Genomic DNA, 15,208 nt, shown 5'->3' with positions numbered 1-15,208 from the left:
CATCTGTATCTTCATCTCCAGCAGTATCTTACTGGTGCAGTTGGTCTCATAATAGTAAAGTGTAACCCTTAAAATGTTCACCCCCATCTGGCACTTGTAATTAAGTTTGTCCATTTACTAGTACAAGTCTTAGCCTTCACACAAGTCTAGAGTAACTTTGACAACTTAGGCATAGATCAAACAGGCAACAAGAGCTTGAAAGAACTAAGTACTCAAAGATAGATAGGTTGAACATTTTATGAGTACAAACTCAAAAAATACAAGAATACTGGAATTCTTGCTTGCTTACCAAGTGACTTAATTGAGATTCAAAATTAAAAAAAAATCCAATATATGACAGTGACCGATCCTTTTCAGTAATCCCTTCACCATTCAGGTTAATCTATAATCTCCATCAACATCCATAGATTTCAGTTCTCAACTTCCACAAGCCAAGCACTCATCTCGTTCTGTAGGGAACATACCATTTGAGCCATCTTAACCTCAGCATCATCATCTTCTTCCTCCTTCAGCTTTTCCTGCACTGTCACAAGTCAATGATTTTTTATCAATTTGAAAACAAAAATAAGTAATAGGAAGGTTATATTAGTCGAGTATATTAATCAAGTAAACTAAAGGAGCCATGATGGCACTACCTTCAGAATGATTGTATCGACAGTGAACTTTAATAGCATCAGCTGCAGCACGTGATTGTAGATAATACATTCCAGTTTTCAGGCCCTATAATATAACAAGCCTTGATAACTTTCTGCTGCCTTCCGATCACAAAGTTTATAAAGAATGCACCCTGAAGTACGAATTTATATAGAACAACAATGAAGCCATTAACCCTGAATAACAAGATCTATCAAATCACAGACCTGGCTCACAAGACTTCCAATATATGTCTCATAAGGTCCATCTGCAGCTACCTGAGAAGAAGCTTTTAGTGCATGGCAGTAGATGGTCACAAATATCTTTATGAAGTTGTCGAGCCTACAAGAAGGAACAAACATCACAGATATCCACATTACGAACCTTCTCCCTGACATATTGTGGTAGGGCAATGGATGCCAGATTACAAACGGCAGTTTCAGTTGGGCCCGTGTACTCAATAATCTCTGCACACAAGTTTGAGGATTTAATGGTTCCCAAATTTTGTTGGTTGCTTTTTCTGTTGCAAGTGCCTGGAAGCAAAAGGCAATCAAATAAGGAACACAAACAATAAAACTTTTTATGCAGAAAACTCAACGTGCTCAGTGACATATAACTTGAAAAGCATACAAGGGGTTCCAGTTTCTATCTGGGATTTGAGAATCTCAAACCATACATAATATGCCGGGACAATCTTCTTTGCCTTGCCCTGAGCCAAATATCCAGAGCAGTAAAAATGCTGACTCTCGAAAGAAAAAGAACAGATCAAGGTCAGTAACTACCTCTCTCTCATATCTGATGTACATTCTCTCAAACTCCTGCCACCAATAGCCGGCCAAGCCTGGGGCCTCATTAGGGAAAAGCAGTGACCATTGACCATATTCTTGAACTCTTTTCATGAATAGATCAGGTCTCGAAGAGCATAAAATAGATCACGAGCTCGGTCATTCAGTCACCAATAATCTCCACACGAACATGACCCAACTTTAAAATGATGGAAACGGTTAACATCCCTAACAATGATTTCCCGATCATAGATTCTGGATATGAATTTAGTCGCTGAATGACAATCACCGCACATTCTAAGGTTCTTAGTAACTCGAAGAACAGTTCCAGGGCTCGTATTAAGGAGCCCAAAAGCAATAGCCAACTTCTCACTGTGAGAACTTAAATTACTCTCCTTCTCTTCTTCACTAACATCATGCAACACAAAGCTGGTATCAGGTACATAACCCGCTGCCTTAATTTTCTGTGGCAAAGCTCCCAATAACATGTAAATTTCTTTGGATTGTGGATGAGATGTATCCCCTCCAAGAAACAAATGAGCCCTTCCATTGACCTCAATCCAGCTGCATCCAGGGCTTTTCTTCATTCCTTGATCCTTAAGTAGAGCTCTCAAATCATTCACTTTTTCCCATTTACCAGCATCGGCATACATATTTGATAGTAAAACGTAATTCCCACTGTTTTCTGGTTCCAAAACCAATAGCTTTTCTGCTGCCAGTTCTCCAATTTCCAAATTACCATGTGTCTTGCAAGCTGATAATAGCGCACCCCAAATGCTTGCCCCTGCTTCCATTGGCATCCTATCAATTAGACTCTTTGCTTCAACTAGAAGTCCAGCTCTGCTAAGTAAATCGACAACACAAGCATAATGCTCTACTCTAGGTTCTACAAAGTAAACTTCAGTCATAGAATTAAAGTAATGTAAGCCTAAATCAAGAAGTCCTGAATGGCTACAACCAGATAACAAACCAGTAAAAGTAATGACATCTGGTCGAGTACCAGCTTTGATCATGTCCTCAAATGTTGAGACAGCGTCAACTCCGCGTCCATGGGAGGCATAAGCACTGATCATAGTGTTCCATGTGATCAAACCTATTTCATTTTTTCTTATTCTATCAAAACAAAGTTGTGCATCAACAAGACTTCCACATTTTGCATACATGGCAATAAGTGCTGTCTGTACACTACTATTTGAACCCAAACCAATCTCACTTGCATAATTATGAATCCTTCTTCCCTGTTCGAGAGCAGCCGAGTGAGTACATGCTGGTAGCACACTCATGATTGTTACCCAATTTGGTTTAACCTTACAACCCTCTTTCTGCATTTCCTCAAACAAATGCAGTGCTTGGTCAGCAAGCCCATTTTGAGTGTAACCAGAAATCATGGCAGTCCAAGAAACAATATTTCTGTTCGGCATTTTTTCGAACAAATCTTCTGCAACTTTGAAGAGTCCATTCTTCATATAACCATCAATCAACGCATTCCAAGATGAAACATCTCTCATGGACATCTTATCAAACAACATATGGGCATCATTTATTTTCCCGCATTTGACATACATAACAATCAAAGAAGTCCCAACGTATAAATCAAATTCTAATCCCATCTTCAAACTCATCCCATGTACACATTTGCCTGTCCTAACAAAAGACAACTCCGCACAACACTTTAGAACAAAGGGGAAAGTGAAATTGTCGGGACGAATGCCTCGGAAATGCATTTGGAAATAAAGTGCGAGACTGTTTTCGTAGTACCCAAAACTTGTATAACCACGAATAATCGAGTTATAAAGAAGAGATAATGGGTTTACGACACGACTGAAGACAAGAACAGCAGAGTAGATATCACCATAACTGGCGTACATAGCAACCATCTTTGAAGCAACAAAATGGTTGGGTGATTGGAATCCATGGAGGGTCATGTGAGCATGGACTTGCTGACCAAGTTTGAGGGAATAGGTGCTGCCGGTCAGGAGCTGGAATATGGGTGCGTACGCTAGGATGTGAGGTGAGTTTTGTTGGAGGCGAACTAAGAGAGTTTGCAGGTTTGAAATTTTGGAGTTGGGTTGAGTAGTAAATCTGAGATTTTGTTGTTGCAGAGGGAGATGAGAAGAAAGGAAAGAGGTTTTTCGAGCTTCTCTTGTTAATGGAAGTGGAACAGAAGAAATTCCAAAGCATAGACGAGGTTGCATCACCTATCGTTAAAAAAATTGTTGAGTTGAAGAATGAAAATTATCGTTTTTTAGTTAAGAGCATCTCCAATGCAACACTCAATCTTAGAAACTTTGAGTGGCACATAGGATGTTTGGAATTTTACTTAAAAACTATTTCCAATGTAAAAGTAACTTTCAATCTCTAAGATGATGTAAAAGTAGTTAAATAGAGATATCTCATGAGGACACTTTATTTCTAGAGTGTCCTCTTGAGATATCTCTAATTGTCCAACTCATCAATATTTTAATTTGAATCAACAGAAATTAGGTTTTCAGACTTTCAAAGTAACTAATTATTTCTATACAATACTAATCGTACCACATAAGTAAATAAAACAAGTTCAGAGTTTTGCATTGGAGACACAATAGAATTGAGGATCTCTATATTCGTTACCTATGAATAAAAATCTCAATTACAACTTGATACATCAGACTAATAGAGATTTATTTGAGTTTGGCATTGGAGATGCTCTAAGAGCATCTTAAATTGGACACTCAAACTTAGACTGCCACATAGGTTTTCTAGAGTTTTTGTTAAAAAACTTTCTCCGGTAAGGCATTCTATTAGACACTCTATGATAATGTGGGGGACACTAAAACAGTGTCTTATTGAGTTTCTCTAAGTACCACATCATCAAATTTTAAAACTTAGAAAGATAGACAATCTTCTTCTTTAACTACCTTTTTTTCCTATTAAATTGAGGAGTGGCATCTGTATCAAATAAAGTTATTTAGAGGTCTCCATTGGGGCCACAAAAAATTTAAAGTGTCTCTATTTTGCCACTTAGGAAAAAGAACCTTACCGGACACTTGACAACTAGATTTTTAGAGTTTTTCTTGAGTGTTCCATTGGAGATAAGAGCATCTCCAACGCAAAACTCAAAAAGACAGCTCTAATTTTGATGTGTCAACTATCAAGTCTCAATCGAGATTCAAGCCTTTGGTGCAGTGGTTGGACACCCCTCTTAAGTCCATGAGGTCGTGGGATCGAATGTCGGTGGAAGCAGTTTGCCATCAAGATTTATCCCATGTAATTTAGGTTATAAACAATGTAATAATTTGTCGGGTTTTAGGCCTCTTTGTTGTTGAGTTTTAGACCTCTTTCATTCTTGGTTTAAGTTAGACAGTTATCGTGTTTATTCTATCTTCATGATGTATCAATGCCTTGTAACGACTAACGTTGATCGCAGTCGAATTCTCAAAAAAAAAACTTCAAAATTAATTAGGCGGTGTATCCTGTATGGGTAGTTTTGTTTTTAATATAGAAAATATTGATGTGGACAATTGAGGTCTTCAATAGGAATTTCAAATATTGAGTTTCTTTTTTGTCGAGTACATTAATCAAGTACACTAAAGGAATCATGATGGCACTACCTTAGGAATGGTTGTATCAACAGTGAACTTAATAGCATCAACTGCAGCCCGTGATTGTAGATAATACATTCCAGTTCTCAGGCCCTAGCATATAAAAGTTATTTAGATGTTGAGAACACTGATAAGTTCAGAAATAGCTAAGCATCTTATCACATGTAAACAGAAATTTGTTCTAGTCATAGATTTCCATATGGTTTGACTTATCTAGATATAACCCAAGGTGTTCAACTTAACTGTTAAAATATATGAACATTTAAAAATACAGAGTTGAGCCGAAATGGCACTATAATTTAGACAATAGAAGTTATAAGCTTACCTAGGACCATGCATAAAAACGCAAGGATGTTAGTTTCCCAAAATTGGGTCGATCCATGCGGATATTCAAGACTGGCAAAAGGACTAAACGGGCAGCACTCACGTTCGCGTTTTGACTACATTTAATTCCACCTAATATATTGCGTTTCCATAATCCCGATTACAATATTTTGTTTTCACCTCTTAAATGTAAGATTTTAGGGAACTCTGCGACTTGCTACATTAAACTTAAGCTAGCAAGTTAGATCCATCAAATATCACTATTTCATTCATGCTAAACCAGACTTGAGCGTTTGATAGCTTTGTGTACTCAGTGCAATGACATGAAAATACGTTGATCTGACTAACCTATATGTGGATGGACCCAACTTATAGGAACACAATATCTAGTTTCGTGTAATCAGTACTAATCAAACATGAAAATACGTTGATCTGACTAACCTATGATTGTTTATCCTATATAAACGAACTAAAATATCAATTGAACATTCTTCATTATCATGCTAGTCCAAAGAAGGGTATCTTTTGTTGGCATTGAATAAAATCATTCTACATTATCATGCTAGCAGGAATGTGATTTCCTAGTTGAATCGAACTCAGACAAGCACAAAGATACGAGGATATACGCTTTTAAAACCTTTAAAAATCAAGAATCAAACAATTTCGGGTTAGGGGTTTACCCAGAATATATATATATATATATATATATATATATATATATATATATGGTTTTAAGCCTAAGGTTTTTCGATTAATTGATTTAGTTCATTTCTAGTTTAGGGTTTTTTACACATCTAAACCTACACAGTAATTTAGATTTACCTCTCTTTACAATTTGGAAGAGCCATCACCTGATTGCTCGAAAGAAGTCCAGTTGAGCCTTTTAATGGTTGCGGCTCAAGGAGAGAAGATGGTGGAGGAGACGTCGTGAGATTGAAGAAGAAGATTAGGTTAGGTCCAAATGATTAGAGGGAAGAAGAAAGAGAAGAAGAAGAAGAAGATGAAAGGAGAAGGGGCGCAGCGAAACAAATACTGAGTGGGTTTCCTCCTTTGGGCTACGATCCTAAGAAGGTCACCAATAGTAGATGCGTTGCAAAAAAAGGGGTTTCACGATGCCCAAATAGATGTAGGGTGGGATTTTGGCCCGGATACCAGGAACCCGCGCACGACCGTCCGAGTCCGAAGGGTCCGTGACCGTCAGATTCCCGAATCGATCCGTATCCGTCCTACTGAAAGATCTTAAGCGGACGGACGCGGGCATAGGTCCTTACCCGGTGATCCGACCGAGTCCGCTCGCTTATAGAGGCCGCCGACCGAATTCGTCCGTCTATCCTACCCGTGATACCCACCCGCCTATATGATTGATTTTAAGTCTTTAGATCCGTAAGGTTAGCTACAACCGTTTGATTTCAAGAGTAAAAATATATAACTTTAGATCACTTTTCTTAATCTTGTATTCGCCTCTCTACTTCTCTAGTCTTTCTCTCCTCCAAAATCTCAATATCTCATCAGTAATCCTAGAATCCGCAATACACCGATCGTAATCCATGAGAAGAAGAACAGAACCGATCGTAATCTATGACAAATCTCAATGATTATCTTTTAATTTTCTATTCATTTACTTTTTGGAATTGTAAAGTTGGAGTTCAGAAAGTTATATTTAGCTACTAAACAGTTTCAATTTCGAATAAAATTTTCTTTATTTGTTCATTAGTGACCGGTGCCCGACCGACCGATTCTCGGTTAGTCCGACTATCAAAACGGTAACGGGCACTTTATTGGAGAAAAAGCTTAAATGTCCGCCCGTTTTGTCCGGGTGTCCAAGTGGACACTAATGGACTTCTGGCCGAACCGGGTGAATTAGTGTATGTTTCCCGTCCGTCTGATTCCCACTCCTAATATTGTATCCCTATGCAAGTGCGAGGAAGAAAACGTAGACCATATTTTCCTGAACTGCAAGGTTACTTCAGAGTTGTGAGTTATTTCACTTATTAGAAATCCAGTGGCGTCGCCCAAATAGCATCATGGAGACTCTTAGAACACTGAGAAGGTCTTTGAAAGAGAAAATAAATTTAGCAGCTGACAGAGCCGTGACTGAGGGGGGTGGGCAGGCATGCGCCCTGGCCCCCACCACCAAGAGACCCATTTTCTCCATGGGTTTTAAGTGACATATAAGTAACAACATAACAAACAATGTGAAAGTTTAGTTAGCTTTACTGGTTAGTGCCGTAAGCTTCCAAACACTCTCATTGTACCACATTCAATTGTTTTATTCCCTTTTTTTAAATTGAGATGTTAATTGCTAAATAAATCTTTATTTCTGCTCCGTTATATTTTTTTCTTAACAATTTTGTTATTTTGAGTAACTTTTCAATAATTTCGTACAAGTTATTTCCTATTTCTAATATTTTGAAAATATTTCAATTGTCATTTTTTGTTCATTTTTCTACAAAGTTTTTTTAACCAAAAAAGATAGCAATTACAGCCGTAGGATATTATTACTACACCATTTTATAGCTTTTCAACCATTTATAGAGATTCAATTGTTTGATAAGAAAAATATGAAAAGAAAAAGATAACAAAGTTAGAACCAATAAGAATATAAAAAATCATAAAACGTGCACCATCTTCGTCATTTACAACATTATTCCACATACATAAACGTGACTTATTTACAACACTCTAACAAGAAATACATAAAAGCATAATCGAATTTCAAATTCGAAAACAATCCAATATATGACCGATCACTCTTCGATCCTTTTCAATAATCCTTTCACCATTCAATATACCTAGGTTAATCTATAATCTCCATCATAAATCAACATCCATGGATTTCAATTTTCAACTTCCACAAGCTAAGCACTCATCACGGTTCTGTAAAGAACATACCATTTGAGCCATCTTAGCCTCAGCATCATCATTTTCTTCCTCCTTCGGCTTTTCCTGCATTATCATAAGTCGACAATTTTTATCAATTTGAAAAAGAAGTTATGACATGGTTATATTTGTCGAGTATATTAATATCAAGCGCACTAGAGGAATCTTGAGGCACTACCTTGAGTATGGTTGTATCAACAGTGAACTTAATAGCATCAGCTGCAGCACGTGATCGAAGATAATACATTCCAGTTTTTAGGCCCTACCATATAAAAGTTATTTTAGATGTTAAGAAATGTTCAAGCATCTAATCACGTATGAACAGAAATTTGGTCTAGTCATAGATGTCAAAATGGTTTTTCTTATCTAGATACAGAGTTGAGCCGAAACGATAGAGTTATAAAATTTACCTTGGACCATGCATAGAAATGCAAGGATGTTAGTTTCCCAAAATTAGGTTGATCCATGTGGATATTCAAGCTCTGACTCTGATCTATATAGCACCCACGATCGACAGCCATGTCAACCAATGTTCTTTGCTTTATCTCCCAGACAGTTCTATTGCACAAGGGTATTATTAGCTGGTAAAACGATACTCTTTAGAGAAGCTTAAAAATTATAGAAACACCAGAGTTCTACCTGTAAATAGCTTTTAGATCATCAGTGATCTCTGGGACATTGACAACCGAACCATCCTCATATATAATCTTGTTCTTAAGAGCAGGAGACCACAGACCCATCTCTGTTAAGTCATGAAGGAGGTGTTTGTTGACCACAACAAACTCGCCACTGCAAACACAAGGCAGAAAATAAATGGCATGAAGCAAATATTTGTTCACAGAGAACAGGTAGGGTGGGCTAACCTTAGAACTCTACGGCTATAGATATTTGAGGTATATGGTTCAAAACACTCATTGTTGCCAAGAATCTGGCTAGTTGAAGCAGTAGGCATGGGCGCTACAAGAAGTGAATTCCTTACTCCATTTTTAGAGATCATTTCTCTAAGAGAAGGCCAGTCCCACCGTTCTGTTGGTTTTACACCCCACATGTCTGGTTGAAGAACTCCCTGCAGATTCACAACATCAGGTCTTTAGCTCGTATTCACAACTCATGAACCAGTAATCACGTGCCTTCCAAAAAGAACACATTTCACAGCAGTATGTCAACAACAAAAAATGGAACTTCTCAGATGAAGTTGATAGGAGTATGAATGGAAACATCAACAGTTAACATGTTGACAGCCCCTTAGAGCTTTCCTAAGTTACTCGATGAAACATTTGAGCTATTTGCACCTTAAAATACTTTCTCAAACTAGGAGATGGTGATGTGAACTCCTTGCTAGCCATATTGTCCTTGATTTAGAGACACCTAGCACGCTAGCCTAGTTCGACATGGTAAGAGGTATTTCCTTGAGATGGATGGGCCTACCTTAGACCATCCAGGTGTCTCCCTCTGAGACTGGTCGACCTTAGACCACCCCAGGCTTCTCCCTCTGAGATGGGCCGACCTTAGACCACCCCAGGTGTCTCCCTCTGAGATTGGCCGACCTTAGACCACCCCAGGCTTCTCCCTCTGAGATGGGCCGACCTTAGACCACCCCAGGCTTCTCCCCCTGACAATCTAGTTGCTAAAATCCACCCAAAAGGTCTAGCAAATATGTAAGAAAAGGTATTATGTCATGGCCCATGTCTGGAAGGTTTTCCAGAGCAATGTGGGTCTGAGTGCCTTGTACGTGAAACTTTTGTTCCACATCAAATGTACAAGTGCACACGTAAAGTGCTCAAATCCCATCAAATGTTGAGACGGGTAGAACATAGACTTAATAACTTTGTGCTGCCTTCCCAAGACAACAAGACAAGGTTTACAAAGAATGCACCCTGAACAACGAATTTTATAGAACAACAATGAAGCCATTAACACTGAATAACAAGATCTATCAAATCACAGACCTGGCTTACAGGACTTCCAATATATGTCTCATAAGGGCCTTCTTCTGCAGCTACCTCAGAAGAAGCTTTTAGGGCATGGTAGTAGATGGTCTCAAAAATATCTTTATTAAGTTGTCGAGCCTACAAGAAGGAACAAACATCACAGATTTACTTAATCAACATCACCAAGTTGAAAATCTTTCATCAAATGTCATAAAACAATCGTGGCAAATTGGTATATACCTCTGGTGAATCAAATGGCATCCCAAGCAAGATGAAAGTATCAGCAAGACCCTGGACTCCTATTCCAATGGGTCTGTGTCTCAAATTTGACCTCTTTGCAGTTTCAACTGGGTAGTAGTTAACATCAATTATTTTGTTGAGATTTCTTGTAACAACTGCAGTAACCTAAAAGAGACAGAGAAAGTAAGAAACAGGAGCATGTCTATTCAAAAGTTGATTGTACAACAATCAATAGAATAAGCATTAAGTCCACATGCATGGCCTGGGCAATACGTAGCCTAAAGAGAAAGATCTGAAACCAAACCTCTGCTAGCTTGTCGAAATCAAAATATCGATTTCCAGAACCTCTACTTCCAACCAGCTTCGATGGGTGAGATTCAACTGGGGCATCCTATAACCAACAAAGCACATTAATTATTAACTATCATTGTAACTTGTAAAAGAAAAATTTGAGACACTTGAGAAATATACGATATCCACGTTACAAACCTTCTCCTTGACATATCGCGGTAGAGCAATGGATGCCAAATTACAAACCGCAGTTTCAGTTGGGCTCGTGTACTCAATAATCTCTGTACACAAGTTTGAGGATTTAATGGTTCCCAAATTTTGTTGGTTGCTTTTTCTGTTGCAAGAATCCTGGAAGCAGAAGGCACTCAGATAAAGAACACAAGCTGAGGAACTTTTTTACGCAGAAAACTCAACGTGCTCAGTGACTTATACCTTGAAAAGCATATAAGGGGTTCCAGTTTCCATCTGGGATTTGAGAATCTCAAACCATAGATTCTGTGCTGGGACAATCTTCTTTGCCTTACCCTGAGCAAAATATACAGAGCAGTAAAAATGCCGACTCTCAAAAGAGAAAAAAAAAACAGAACAAGGTAAGTAACAGAGTTCTTACCTCTCTCTCATATCTGATGTATAGTCTCTCAAACTCCTCCCCCCAACAGTCGGCCAAGCCTGGGGCCTCATTAGGGCAAAACAATGTCCACTGACCATTTTCTTGAACTCTTTTCATGAATAGATCAGGAACCCAAAGAGCATAAAATAGATCACGAGCTCGGTTTTCTTCCTGCATCAGTACAAGATGTTAAGCAGAATTTAGCACTTTACTTGCATTGATAACATAGAAGGATTCCACCACATAAAGCTTTAGAAAGAAATTACATAACCAACAACAAAATTGTAAATGTCATATATGCATTGAGGACTACAGCTGCAATAGAAATTCAAAAGCATAATCAGTCCAATAATACCTTTCCGTGATTTTTCCTGAGATCCAGAAAGTCAAATATATCAGCATGCCACGGCTCCAAATACACAGCAAATGCACCTATATGCAACAGAAATGTATCATTAATTTATACGAAATGGCTAAAGTAATAATCTGCATGTTAATCATATAAAAGCAAAATACACAGTTTAAAATATCTACCTTTCCTCTTGCCTCCCCCTTGGTCAACATAACGAGCAGTGTCATTGAAAACTCGTAACATTGGAACAATGCCATTGGAAGCCCCATTTGTACCACGGATATAACTACCAGAAGCACGAATGTTATGAATAGAAACGCCAATCCCTCCAGCAGATTTACTAATGACTGCACACTCTTTCAAGGTGTCATATATCCCATCTATACTGTCTTCTTTCATACATACTAGAAAACAGCTACTCAACTGTCGTATGAAGACAAACAAAATCAAGTTTATAAATATATTAAGAAAATACACAAGCTTATGCAGGTTCTTTCATTATGATAAGAAACTAACAAAAAAAACATACTTGGGGCCTCGGAGTCCCTGCATTGAAGAGGGTAGGTGAAGCATGAGTGAACCAGCGCTGGGACATCAAATGATACGTTTTTAGAGCAGACGCGATGTCATCCTTGTGAATTCCAACAGAAACCCTCATCAACATGTGTTGTGGCCTTTCCACAACTTTTCCATTAACTTTTAAGAGGTAGGATCTCTCAAGGGTCTTGAAACCAAAATAATCATAATCAAAGTCTCTGTCATAAATGATCTCACTGTCCAGGAGTGAAGCATTCTGAAACACATTAACACCCCACAAATCACTTCATATTACCAGGTTACTAATTTCATCACTGTACATATCTTATTAAGTATTTCATAAAAATGACAATTTCATGGTCATTTAAGTATCCTCAAAACTTAATAATTTATGGAACTCATAATGTTTTTTTTTGAATTGTAAGGAACTCATAATGTTACAAGTCAAGTAAACCAATTAAGAGCAAGAACACGAAGTTAAAAGACTGAAAATATTACATTAGAATTAAATACTTCTTTTCCATTATAAACATAAGAACTTGGATAAGTAAACCACAATTATTTATTATACTTATTTAAGGGGAAAAAGGGTCTTCAATTATTCAAATGTAAGCTTCGAGATTTATTCTATAAACCTCAAGCTCATGCAAAAGATAATCAGATTTTCCATTAAAACTTGAGGACAAAACTGCCAATTTTATCACTATGAATGAACTTTTTATAATTTTTGTGTAAAACTAAATACTTCAAAAGTTTAAAAATCTTGTACGGCCATATGGGTTGTGCATCTTAAAATTGTTTGACTATTTGATAGTGAATGGTTAAAAAACAGCTTCTTGCTTTCTTTATATGGTTCCAAAATTCAATGTAGCAAAGTTCAATACAAGATTGTAACTAATGTTTTAAAAGTTTAAAAGAACCAAATTTTCTTTAAATACATCGGCCACCTTGGACCAAATGGAGGGATGAATAAAAATTTTGTAAATCAAACTATGCTTGGTTATAAAGTTGAAAAGGGCAGCACTAACTTTTGTGTTTGACTACATATAATTCCACCTAAGACATTGCGCTTTCCATTATCCCAATTACAAAATTCGTACGATCTTTTGTTTTCAGTACTCAATGAAATGAACATGAAAATAGGTTTATCTGACTAACCTACGAGTGGATGGATCCAACTCATAGTAACACAATATAACAGCTGAAAAGAATGATCTTGTTATAGATAGAAAATTACCTTCGTAACAATCTCATACACATCATCGGCAACGAGAGAGGCCTTCAGCCCTGAACTCTCATCGACATGGTTGTACATATCTTTGATCCTGCATCAATCCATTTCTTACATTAAAAATCTGATTAGATGCTAAAAACAGAAGAAGAAATTATAATTAATTTCTTACGTCTCTGAGAAGGATTTCCTCGTGTTCTTGTGCAGATTTGAAATGACAATCCTCGCAGCTAACTAAAAAACCCATCATCATCATCATCATAAAAATATGGCAAAAAGAGATCCCCACAAACAAATTACAAAATGAAAAGAGTGAAGCATTAATTAATTACCGAAGCATAATCAGGATGATTAGCGGTCATTCCGGCAGCAGTCTCGGCGGCGAGTTCATCAAGCTGGCTAGTGGTGACACCTTTGTAAACCCCAGCGCATACTTTCTGAGAGACAAGTATAGGATCGCAGTGATCAGTACTGAGACCATAACTAAGTTTCTTCAGGCGAGCAGTTATCTTGTCAAAGTGAACTGGTTCCTTCCGACCGTCTCTTTTAACTACGTACATCTTTTTCTCAGTGAGGAATTTTATCGAACAGTTAGAGGGCAGTTTTATAGCAGGACAGATGGAGAGAAGTGTGCAGAAGAAGATTGGGTTTCTAGGGTTTCCACTTTCGTGTTTAAATAGTAATAAATGTTATGTCCTTTTGGTCTTTGCTTGTATAGTTGGAAAGGTTGAAATTTTGTGATTTTCCCGCTCCATTTGGCTTCTCAATTTTCCCGCCTTTAGTTTCCCGCCAAAGTATCGGATTAAGGTCACACGTTTCATCGGTTGACTTCGGTAACAGAAATGGAAAATTGATTTTACACTGGCATGTTTTGTGGGCTCGGGGGATTGTCCTGTTGTTTGGTTAGACCAAAAAAATATGTGAAAATGGAGAACATCAAATCAAATACTAAAAAAAAAGGATTCTATTTCTCTCCCTCATCATGTTTCCCTATACGGCTATAACCCTTTAAATTATAGTTCTAGTTTGGATTGAACAAGGGTTTCACCCACCATTGGAGGTCGCATTTCACAAAGTTATGAAAGGATCCTCTGAGATTGGTCTCCTTCATACAGTAAAGGGGGTTTACATAACTTCCCATTTATTTTCTTTCTTACAGGAAATAAAATGTTTTCACATCCAAATGTTTCCACACGTACCAAACAGAAACCTTAGGTATCACATGTAAATGGTGGGGGTATTTTTTTTACCCGCTTTGGGAAGCAAAATAGTTTCCGGAGTGTGAAGACTTGGTAAAAAATTGGTCAATTTTGTTTGACAAATTTATTTTATGGAGAATATTTTTTACCTCTCTCTCTCTCTCCCCACCTTACCTCTCTCTCTCTCCCCACCACTCTCTCTATCTTCTCCGACCGGAAAATTTTCCGGCCGGCGACCTCGAAAGATTAAAATAAAAAAATTCACTCTCTCTAAAAAACTGAGAGTGAAATTCTTTTTTTATCTTTCCAGGTCGTCGCCCGGAAAACTTTCCTTACACACACTGTTATGTGTTAGCAAATTTGTTAGTGTCACAAGATAAGGAATCAACATATACCTCCTAAACGACCACAAACACGTGGTCATCACTAAAGTTGATGCCTTACCACTGCATCATCGTAGTCGTGCATCCCCACAACTCACCAAACTTATATAAGCATACCGAGTTTGCCCTAAAAATGAGAGAAGGTCTCTTCCCCCCCCCCCCCCCCCCCCCACCCACTCATTAGTTTATTTCCTCAAACTGTAAAAATACCCTCACTGATTTGGGCATCGT

At 37.7% G+C, this 15,208-nt stretch overlaps 2 protein-coding genes across 9 annotated transcripts; both read right to left on the bottom strand.

The window, feature by feature from the left end:
* Positions 1 to 195: 195 nt before the first annotated feature.
* On the bottom strand, positions 196 to 6,417 carry LOC147551973 (pentatricopeptide repeat-containing protein At5g66520-like). 8 transcript variants are annotated; one of them, XM_086667690.1, is made up of 7 exons: positions 6,146 to 6,417; positions 5,009 to 5,092; positions 1,416 to 3,616; positions 1,018 to 1,166; positions 861 to 911; positions 636 to 720; positions 196 to 523 (listed from the first exon to the last, which is right to left on the bottom strand). In XM_086667690.1, the coding sequence occupies exons 2-3, from the start codon at positions 5,075 to 5,077 to the stop codon at positions 1,586 to 1,588; spliced, it is 2,100 nt and encodes a 699-aa protein (XP_086523816.1). In that variant the 5' UTR covers positions 5,078 to 5,092; positions 6,146 to 6,417; the 3' UTR covers positions 196 to 523; positions 636 to 720; positions 861 to 911; positions 1,018 to 1,166; positions 1,416 to 1,585. The 8 variants fall into 8 exon arrangements, with proteins under 8 accessions (XP_086523816.1, XP_086523817.1, XP_086523813.1 ...); XM_086667691.1 differs by having other exon boundaries at positions 196 to 518; XM_086667687.1 differs by having other exon boundaries at positions 861 to 1,166.
* A 1,490-nt stretch (positions 6,418 to 7,907) lies between these two features.
* LOC147551972 (ribonucleoside-diphosphate reductase large subunit) lies at positions 7,908 to 14,599 on the bottom strand. Its single transcript, XM_086672035.1, has 17 exons — positions 13,728 to 14,599; positions 13,568 to 13,629; positions 13,402 to 13,489; positions 12,157 to 12,420; positions 11,810 to 12,050; positions 11,631 to 11,707; positions 11,276 to 11,446; positions 11,098 to 11,190; positions 10,864 to 11,013; positions 10,679 to 10,765; positions 10,375 to 10,539; positions 10,153 to 10,272; positions 9,067 to 9,269; positions 8,843 to 8,992; positions 8,614 to 8,761; positions 8,382 to 8,465; positions 7,908 to 8,269 (listed from the first exon to the last, which is right to left on the bottom strand). Exons 1-17 carry the CDS (start codon positions 13,953 to 13,955, stop codon positions 8,168 to 8,170), a joined length of 2,433 nt encoding a protein of 810 aa, XP_086528161.1. The 5' UTR covers positions 13,956 to 14,599; the 3' UTR covers positions 7,908 to 8,167.
* Positions 14,600 to 15,208: the final 609 nt, after the last annotated feature.

Source organism: Eschscholzia californica, unplaced genomic scaffold (genome assembly GCF_041429995.1).
Source record: "Eschscholzia californica isolate CP2 unplaced genomic scaffold, dmEscCali1.0.p SCAF_3, whole genome shotgun sequence".
In the NCBI taxonomy this organism is placed as follows: domain Eukaryota; kingdom Viridiplantae; phylum Streptophyta; class Magnoliopsida; order Ranunculales; family Papaveraceae; genus Eschscholzia; species Eschscholzia californica.
The sequence above is the reverse complement of the archived record's forward strand: the minus strand, read 5'-3'. Positions and strand labels throughout refer to the sequence as shown.